At 47.4% G+C, this 9,895-nt stretch overlaps 1 protein-coding gene across 1 annotated transcript in view; it reads right to left on the bottom strand.

Annotated features, from left to right (window-relative positions):
- Nucleotides 1-9,233, bottom strand: part of LOC136691515 (nucleosome-remodeling factor subunit BPTF-like) — a 22,769-nt gene extending 13,536 nt beyond the window's left edge. The window contains exons 1-8 of the mRNA XM_066664075.1: nt 9,143-9,233; nt 6,063-6,190; nt 5,722-5,836; nt 5,355-5,464; nt 4,044-4,076; nt 2,468-2,672; nt 927-1,492; nt 126-208 (exon numbers count right to left, since the gene is read on the bottom strand). Of these exons, the coding sequence (XP_066520172.1) occupies nt 126-208; nt 927-1,492; nt 2,468-2,672; nt 4,044-4,076; nt 5,355-5,464; nt 5,722-5,836; nt 6,063-6,190; nt 9,143-9,233 (1,331 nt within the window). The remainder of the gene's footprint in view (nt 1-125; nt 209-926; nt 1,493-2,467; nt 2,673-4,043; nt 4,077-5,354; nt 5,465-5,721; nt 5,837-6,062; nt 6,191-9,142) is intronic.
- Between the last annotated feature and the right edge of the window lie 662 nt (nt 9,234-9,895).

The following is a 9,895-nucleotide window of genomic DNA, read 5'->3' as shown; positions in this document are numbered from 1 at the left end:
TTGCGCCCAATAATTCCAGGTAGGCTCTGGACCCACCGCGACCCTGAACTGGATAAGGGTTACAGATAATGAATGAATGAATGAATTTATAAGGCGTTTAGACAGAAAGGCAGCCCAGGACTAACCTCTGGTTCTCTTCTCTCTCTGCGGGTGTCATGGTCTTTTTCTGCTTCAGATGCTCAATCACTGCGTTCTGCTTCATCACCACCTGGAGAACACACACAGTAATGGATATTGTTCTTACACTGTAACACAAAGGAGGAGAGCGAACGCATGCTATTGCGATTTCTCATGTTAACAAAAGTAAGCAGTACTCAAGTAACCCAGGCGCAGCACGTGTGCAATCATATGCACACCCATGTCTATGTACACATACAGTAGGTTGAATGTACCCATATGCGGACAAAACTACATAAACATACAGAAGCAGCTCTGAAAAATAAACAGAGACGAGTGACCCCGGTCATGGGACTCAACGCCACTGTTTGCATCAGTGTCACTCAGTGGTCTCTGTGGTGCAGCTCATCCATGGGGACTTCCCTCCCATCGAACCTGCCTGTGTGAACCTGCGCAGCTTATGCAGGAATGTAATTTAGTAGCCTCTGTGGCGCAGCTCGTCTCTGAGGCCCTCTCCAATCTGCTTCGAATTGCTCTGCTTCGGAGTGTAACTCAATAGCCTCAGAAGTGCAGCTCGTCCGTGAGGCCCTCTAATCTACATGTGCTCAGCGTATTGTAAATATTGAAAAAAAGCCCACGTATTTCCATAGTTTTAGACTATTATTTACCATATGAACACAACAGCTAGGTAAACACAGCGCCTACTTTTTTATTTTATTATTTTTTAAATATTACAGTTGTAATATTCACTCTGACAGGGCCTGGGGGTGCAGCTTATCTGCGAGGCCCTCTCTCACTTGTCCCCTCACCTGTTTCTGTATGAGTTCACTCTGGCTGACACCCTGCTGTTGCTGCTGCTCTCTCTTAGCCTCCTGCTGCTGCCGTTTCTTCTGCTGCTGCTGCTCCCGGAGCTGCTGGATCCTCTGGATCTGCTCCTGGACGCTGGCCGTCTGTAAGGTCACCACGTTCTGGATCTGATGGGGCTGTGTTCCTGCCACACCCTGCTGCTGCTGGATTTGTACGGGCAGCTGTAGTTTTAAAGGCTGCCCTGGAGAAGCTCCCTGCTGGGACTGCAGCTGGAACTGAAGCCCTGGCACTGTGACGATCTGGGCCCCCTGGTGCAGCTGCACTTGGGGCCTCACCTGCAACGTGGGGCCCATCTGAGGCTGTTGCTGTTTTTGGTTGACCTCGATGTGAGCGTTTTTGACCTGGAGTGGGGTGGGGGACTGGATTGGTATCTGGGCCTGAGGGTGGGGAGCCATTTGGGCTTTGGGGGTGGTAGGTGGGGTTCTGGGGGCCAGAGCTCCTGCCTGAACTGGAGCAGCTGCCTTTTGGGCAGGCTGGGCAGGTGAGGGTGCACACGGCTGGGTTTGACCTGAGAACGGAAAATTTCACTGTTTACTTTCAAAAGTATATGCAGACACTAATGAATCATTTCACCAAATTTGGCCACAACTTCCTCTCATAATTCACACATTTTACAGAGTTGAGGGGCGTATAAGCAGTTTAATCTAGCGACGTAAACACAGTGTCACTACTGTTGATGATGCTGTTCACACAATGATTTGTTTAGAGTACCAGTCAAAAGTTTGGAGACATCTCCTCCTCAGTGATTGGTGGAGTAGAGGTAGTCACTTTATAGAGCAACTCCTACCTCTGTACAAACCCCAGTTACAGTCTCAGACACATTCAGAAGGGAGCGGTTCTACAGATCTCGATCTCGACGAGGCCACAGCTGTTCACTGAAAACCGTTCCAGGTGACGACCTCATGAAGCCGACTGAGAGAACGGAGAGAGTGTGTGAAGCTGTCGTCAAAGCAACAGGGGGCTACTGTGAAGAGTCTAAAGTATAAAACATAGTCTGGTTTCTTTAACACTTCTCTGTTTACTACACGATTCCCTTCATAGATTTAATGCCTTCCACATTCATTTACAACGTAGAAAAGAATAAAAAACAAAGTAAAACCATCCAACGCGAAGATGTCCAAACTTTTGACTGGTGCTGTACGTTCACAACGTGTGGAAAACGGCCCAAAAACAAAGGAAACCCTCCCTGAGTGGGTGTCCCCAAACTTTTGACTGGTACTGTGATATACATTTTAAATACCTATTATTTAAACCTTTAAAGGGAACAATGTGATCAATCGCCATTAATTGCAGCTAATTACAGCATTGGTTTCAATATAAACTCAAGTCTTATGGAACGTTGAAGCTTTGCTGGGGGTCTATCTCTGTAATAAGTTCATGTCGACCTACAAAATAGAAGACATCTCCTTCATTGCTGCTGATGTGTGTGGTTGCCTATGTCCGTCACAAAATACCGGCCTCACAGTACCAGGGCTGGTCTTACCTGGTGTGGAGGACACAGTGGTGGTGGTGGTGGCCATTGGAGCAGGCGTGAAGAGGAAGCGCTGTATCTGACCGTTGGGTAAAGCTGCCTGCATCAGCTGCTGACCTGGTCCAGGGATCACCGTCACTCCCTGAGGGATGACCTGAAGCTGCCCTGCCGTCTGACCATGACTCTGCACCATCACTGTAATTCCCTGACCTCCAGTCTACAGATACACAAAGAGAAGCACATGCAGAAATCGATTATGTCGGTAGCATAATCCTCTCCTGAAACCCAACAGCTTTTCAAATCGATAGATTTTAAAGCGCAATTTATGCTTCTTGCGTCAAACCTACACCTACAACGAAGCCTGACGCGCACCTCTCGGGAAATGTAGCTATGCGCTGTGTCGTCGCAGCCTGCAAAGGCCGTGATAGGTCAGTAGTTGAACGGACATTGTTTAAGTTGAACTACACACAGCTGCTTATTCATAGAGAGTTTTTCCTCAGACATGGTGTGGACGTCAGAAATGAATAAAAAGGTTGAACAAAGGAAAAATATGAAGGTCTTGCAAAAAAAAAAAAAAAAAAAAACCTTGCAAAAAGAAACAGGACCAAGTGGGAAAAACATGCCGGCTTTGTATTTGTTTCTTTCCTGGCACCTCAAGTAAACTATGCTCTGTCACAAACAACAACCTACTCCCCAAATTGTGCTTTTTAAAGATGTATCAGTATTCCTCCTATTTCCGACCGTCCCCTAATTCCGGCCACTGCCGTATATGGTGCAGTTCCGCTCTCTCTCTTCGCCAATCGCATTGGGTAAAACAATAACACATAAGATCAAGCCTTAGTAGGGCATTTAAACATCAGTCTTACAACAAATCACACGTCTAAACAATATTTAAGTGTCTCTAACAGTGTTGTAATTCTTTGTGTGCAAAACTGCATGTGGAACACAACACATTTCCATTTCGCGACAGATATTTACCTCAGTGTAAAAGTTAGCTTAGCGGTTAGCTTCCTTTTCTCTGAGGGGAGAATCTACCGCCATTTTAATCCTTACACGTAGAGTACGGATACTAACACAGGACAAACGTAATCTCATTGTGAACCTCTAAAAACCACTGAATGTGGTAGTGACAGTCTCGTTTGACTGTCACAAGCAGGGGAGGTGGCCGAAGTTAGCGGGCGCTAATAATCTTAGCAGTATTAGCACCTACTTAAACAAAAACACTTTTATCTAAAAACATTTTCTTTCAAAGTCAAGCAAGTCTTGGACATTAATCTACACACATTTGACTCCTGAAAAATGTTGATTTGAGTGAGTAAAGTACTTCTATTTATTTACAGTTAGCTAAGATTTGTAATATTGTAATTAAAGTGGCCAGAACTAGGGGTAATTACGCTATAAAATTTAAAATAATAAATTGTGCACTACGTAGTGTGGAGGAAGACCTAGAGGTGCTGCGGTGACAGCAACGGTGAAGTACACACGCTCAGAAAGTAGGCCTCCACAGAAGTGGACTTGCAGATATAAAACACAAACATGTACATGCGTGCACACACACACACCCCTTGTGGTGAGAAAGAGCACTAACCTGTTGCCTTTCCACCACTGCTCCTTGCTGCTTCTGAGACAAAAACAAACAGCAGGACGGAAAATTAGATCAGAGAGTTCTGCTAGATTATAGACATTTGAAGGTTAATCACACACAAAACGCACAAGCTGGCCACAAAACACGTGGTGTGTATTGTCATTAGACGACACTCTGGGGGAAGTTCTGTAGCCACCACAAGCTGTCCACACCCAGGCGGTCTGCAGGGAAACACCTGTTGGGAATATTTCAGATGCCCACTCTTCTGTTTATTCCAGTCAGTTTTTCCCCTCTACCTGTCCCAGGACATTTGTCATGTCCGCCTCTCTTTTTGGACATTACAGCGGCTGATGGTCACTTCTGGAATAAAGACGTTTTTGAGCGGTTCTTAAAAAGGCACGAAGTCTTTGGGACATTTCACTGCAACTAATAGAAAGCCCTTGTAGAGGATGTGTTTCCTGGACGTGGCATTTTCAGTAATTTCTCGTTTGAAGCGTCAACTGTACTTTGTAGTTTGATGATTTGAAACAAGTTAAAATTCAGGGTAAAATGGACAAGACCGGAGTGGATAATGTCTGTAAGAAGTTGACACCACATTCTTTCAGACATTCATTCTGTTCTCCCTGTGTCTGCGTGGGTTTCCTCCGGGTGACTGTCTGTGAGGAGTGTGGTGTGTTCTCCCTGTGTCTGCGTGGGTTTCCTCCGGGTGACTGTCTGTGAGGAGTGTGGTGTGTTCTCCCTGTGTCTGCGTGGGTTTCCTCCGGGTGACTGTCTGTGAGGAGTGTGGTGTGTTCTCCCTGTGTCTGAGTGGGTTTCCTCCGGGTGACTGTCTGTGAGGAGTGTGGTGTGTTCTCCCTGTGTCTGCGTGGGTTTCCTCCGGGTGACTGTCTGTGAGGAGTGTGGTGTGTTCTCCCTGTGTCTGCGTGGGTTTCCTCCCACAGTCCAAAAAACACATGTTGGTAGGTGGATTGGCGACTCAAAAGTATCCGTAGGTGTGAATGTGTGAGTGAATGTGTGTGTGTCTGTGTTGCTCTGTGAAGGACTGGCGCCCCCTCCAGGGTGTATTCCCGCCTTGAGCCCAATGATTCCAGGTAGGCTCTGGACCCACCGCAACCCTGAACTGGATAAGGGTTACAGATGAATGAATGAATGAATGAATATAGTTAAAGGGGGATTCCACCTGTTTTTCTAAATTATAAAAATAACATTTTTTGCACCACAAAATGAAAACAGATTTCCAAATCTGGCAGTTAAACTCAGAACAGAAGTAAAGAAGTTTAAGACCTCTGATTCTGACAGGTGTATGTGCCTCACCTGCTGGGGCGTATGAGCTGATGTCTCCCTGATTCGGCCGCCGGTTTGAGGGCTGCCGGGGGTTCCAGCTTGTCCCTGGATTACTTGAGTCATGACCTGACCTGCCTGACCTGAGAGAGCAAACACAAATACAGTGAAGCACACTCACAAAAACACCTGCACATTTCTACAGCACGGTTAGATTTTGAGTTAGACTCAGGCAGGTTCCTAACACTATACGATGTACTGTTACAATTGAAAATGGACAAAGCGGTCACACTGAAGGCTGAATTCTGTCCGACGTGTGCCTTTAGAGACTCTCTAAACTCCCAGGTTTACTTGTCAGCTTCACTGATCCCAGATCGGTCACACGTGAAGGTAAGCTCACCTTGCTGGACCACAAGGGGTGTTCGGAGGATGGTTCTGCCCATTGCTGCCCCCTGCTGGACGGGGGCTCGTAGGACGGTCATCCCTGGTCTGATTTGCCCTCCAGGCGAGATCACCTTAAAAGTAAAATATCAGTGTCTTAATGAAAATGAATGCCTGCATATTCATGAGAAACATGCAGTGGTTTCCAAATGTTGGGACATCTTGTAGTATATTAAAGACTTAATCTGTGTGTGTGTGTGTGTGTGTTTTGAAGTGTCCACTGTGTTTTGGGGCAGACTTTATTATTTAAACGGGTATATATTTAAATATGAATGGAAGTGTATGTGTCTGTGTGTGTACCTGTTGTGTTGTTGTTGGTGTGTTGGGTCTGATGTTGATGGTGGTTGTTCTAGGCTGGACTCTGCTGATGGTTTGCTGATTGCTGGAGGTACTGGGTGGAATAACCCCAACAACCTTCTGCTGTACAGCTGGAGAGGGAGAGACAGAGAGAGAGACAGGAGAGAGAGAGAGACAGGAGAGAGAGAGACAGGAGAGAGAGAGAGAGAGAGAGAGAGAGAGAGAGAGGAGAGACAGGAGAGAGGGAGAGAGAGAGAGAGAGAGAGAGAGAGGAGAGACAGGAGAGAAAGAGAGAGAGAGAGGAGAGACAGGAGAGAAAGAGAGAGAGAGAGGAGAGACAGGAGAGAGAGGAGAGAGGAGAGAGAGAGAGTGAGAGAGAGAGAGAGAGAGAGAGGAGAGACAGGAGAGAAAGAGAGAGAGAGAGAGAGAGAGAGAGAGAGAGAGAGAGAGAGGAGAGACAGGAGAGAGAGAGAGGAGAGAGGAGTGAGAGAGAGAGAGAGAGAGAGAGAGGAGAGACAGGAGAGAGAGAGAAAGAGGAGAGACAGGAGAGAGAGAGACACACAGACAGAGAGAGAGTGAGAAGAGAGAAAAAGAGAGAGACAGAGAGGGGGAGAGAGAGAGAGAGAGAGAGAGAGAGTTGGACAGAGAGAGAGAGTTAGAGAGAGGGAGAGAGTTAGACAGAGGGAGAGAGAGAGAGAGTTAGACAGAGAGAGAGAGTTAGAGAGAGGGAGAGAGAGAGAGTTAGACAGAGAGAGATAGACAAAGAGAGAGAGTTAGACACAGAGAGAGAGTTAGACACAGAGAGAGAGAGAAAGAGAGGAGAGACAGAGCGAGGAGAGAGACGGAGAGAAATACAAAGATAGAGTAAAATCAAATGCATTTTTTAAAAACAGTGCTTCTTAACCCAAATCCTAAGGACGGCACATTTTTGCGTTTTCCTTCTGCTGTAACACACCCAGTTCAGTCCTGAAGGGCCTGGTGAGCTCCAGATGAGTTCAGTGTGTTAGAAGAGAAGACACAAAAATGTGCAGAGACATCCCCATGACCAGGAGTTTTAAAAAGAGAGAGATTCCACTTTAATGATAGATTCCACGTTAATGAGGCGCAGAGGGAGCAGCTGTGCTCAGTTTCGGAGATGCATGCCTTTATGCACTAGTGCAAGGAAATATTAGCATCTTCACGTTGAAGGACTGTCTCTCCTGCTGTACCCAATACAGCGGTTTTAGTTAGTGGTGAAGGAGTAAAGAACACTATAATCGACTGTACACAATACAGCAGCGGTAGTGGTAGTGTGCTTCAATGACATTGTCACACAGCTCCAGGGACCTAGAGGTTGTGGGTTCGATTCCTGCTCTGGGTGACTGTCTGTGAGGAGTGTGGTGTGTTCTCCCTGTGTCTGCGTGGGTTTCCTCCGGGTGACTGTCTGTGAGGAGTGTGGTGTGTTCTCCCTGTGTCTGCGTGGGTTTCCTCCGGGTGACTGTCTGTGAGGAGTGTGGTGTGTTCTCCCTGTGTCTGCGTGGGTTTCCTCCGGGTGACTGTCTGTGAGGAGTGTGGTGTGTTCTCTCTGTGTCTGTGTGGGTTTCCTCCGGGTGACTGTCTGTGAGGAGTGTGGTGTGTCCTCCCTGTGTCTGTGTGGGTTTCCTCCGGGTGACTGTCTGTGAGGAGTTGGTGTGTTCTCTCTGTGTCTGTGTGGGTTTCCTCCGGGTGCTCCGGTTTCCTCCCACAGTCCAAATACACACGTTGGTAGGTGGACTGGTGACTCAAAAGTGTCCGTAGGTGTGAGTGTGTGAGTGAATGTGTGTGTCTGTGTTGCCCTGTGAAGGACTGGCGTCCCCTCCAGGGTGTGTTCCCGCCTTGCGCCCAATGATTCCAGGTAGGCTCTGGACCCACCGCGACCCTGAACTGGATAAGGGTTACAGATAATGAATAATTTGAGGTAAATATATTTGAACCATTTTAAAGCGTGTTTACACAATAAAATATTGCTTTTTCAAAATGATACACCCCTCCTCCACCCCATGCCTCATACACACTACGTATAACACTCTTGATTCACGTGAGGCTCATGTTAAGGTCAAAAATCTTTATAGACATTAACTGACTTCTTTTTCCAAACCATTCCAGGTGCAAAGAATTTTACAATCGCCTCAAAATTGTGCACATTTCTTTCTCATCCCTTCTAACACAGTGCGGTGACACACCCGATAACACTCCTGCCAAAGAGTTCCAGTGCATCATCTCTTAACCCAAGACCACCCATCTGCACCGCCATTTGAAACACTTAAGATTACAGGAAGCCTCTCTGGCTTAAAACACTTTGAGGTATTCATTCTCTCTCTCTGAAGATGACATTAATGTGTTTTACAATATCAAGAGACAATAACAATTACTCGCGGTTCAACTCATCACTGAAAGCAATAATCAGCATCTAAAGCACAGAAAAGCACTGACCAACAGAATGTGACAAGGTCACCGTACCCAATGCCAAGGGTTGGCTAGAGGGGTATAACCCCCCCCCCCATCAAACCTCGCATTAACAACACGGCTAGCGCTAAACCTAATTCAATAATGGAATACAGACAATTACACTGCGCCGACTGCAATGTTGAAAAACCGATGCAGTTCCCCGACTATTTTGAAACATCTGGAAACATCTGGAACTCAAAGCTGAAGCCCTGAGAGAGGCATCGTCTCTGGACCCTAGGCCAGTGCCTTAGAAGAGAGAGTCACTCAGAAAAAAGGGGTCTAAAAGTTCATTTCTGGACTGAGGCACTACACCTCAATGGATTATTTGTAAGGTGGGTCTCTCTTAACATCCTTTGATGGTTGCCATGGTAAACACTGGCCGAGCAGGTAAACAGGCCTCTTCAAAGAGCGCAAGAGATCTGAGGAGGGGGCGGGGCTAACTCATGAATGATGCATGAATCGGTTGAATTCATCCGTCTTGATTTCCGGATGTACACACCACCACGTTTCATCTTTTAGGATCTCGACTCTTCTAAACGATGAGGGGAGAACGGCAAATTCCCCTCACGCCGGAGGATAAAAAGAAACACTCCAGGATCAAACAGAAGCCCACCAACCGTCCACTCCTAAAGCCTGTTTTTCGGTGGTTTTAAGAGTGACCACAACCTGTGGCTCAGACAGAAAGCCCTGCAGCCCTCCGAAGGGCATGTAAATACCATAAAGCTTGAGTTCTCTTCCACTGCCTGAGTTTGTTTACAGGTTATTATCATATTCCTGAAATCCTATACATTTGAAATTAAGGCATCTTTGTATTGTTTATGGGCGGCGCAGCAGGTAGGTGTCGCAGTCACACAGCTCCAGGGACCTGGAGGTTGTGGGTTCGATTCCCGCTCCGGGTGTCTGTCTGTGAGGAGTGTGGTGTGTTCTCCCTGTGTCTGCGTGGGTTTCCTCCGGGTGACTGTCTGTGAGGAGTGTGGTGTGTTCTCCTGTGTCTGCGTGGGTTTCCTCCGGGTGACTGTCTGTGAGGAGTGTGGTGTGTTCTCCCTGTGTCTGCGTGGGTTTCCTCCGGGTGACTGTCTGTGAGGAGTGTGGCGTGTTCTCCCTGTGTCTGCGTGGGTTTCCTCCGGGTGACTGTCTGTGAGGAGTGTGGCGTGTTCTCCCTGTGTCTGCGTGGGTTTCCTCCGGGTGACTGTCTGTGAGGAGTGTGGCGGGTTCTCCCTGTGTCTGCGTGGGTTTCCTCCGGGTGACTGTCTGTGAGGAGTGTGGCGGGTTCTCCCTGTGTCTGCGTGGGTTTCCTCCGGGTGACTGTCTGTGAGGAGTGTGGCGGGTTCTCCCTGTGTCTGCGTGGGTTTCCTCCGGGTGACTGTCTG

This window comes from Hoplias malabaricus, chromosome 3 (assembly GCF_029633855.1).
Source record: "Hoplias malabaricus isolate fHopMal1 chromosome 3, fHopMal1.hap1, whole genome shotgun sequence".
Taxonomy (NCBI): domain Eukaryota; kingdom Metazoa; phylum Chordata; class Actinopteri; order Characiformes; family Erythrinidae; genus Hoplias; species Hoplias malabaricus.
The sequence above is the reverse complement of the archived record's forward strand: the minus strand, read 5'-3'. Positions and strand labels throughout refer to the sequence as shown.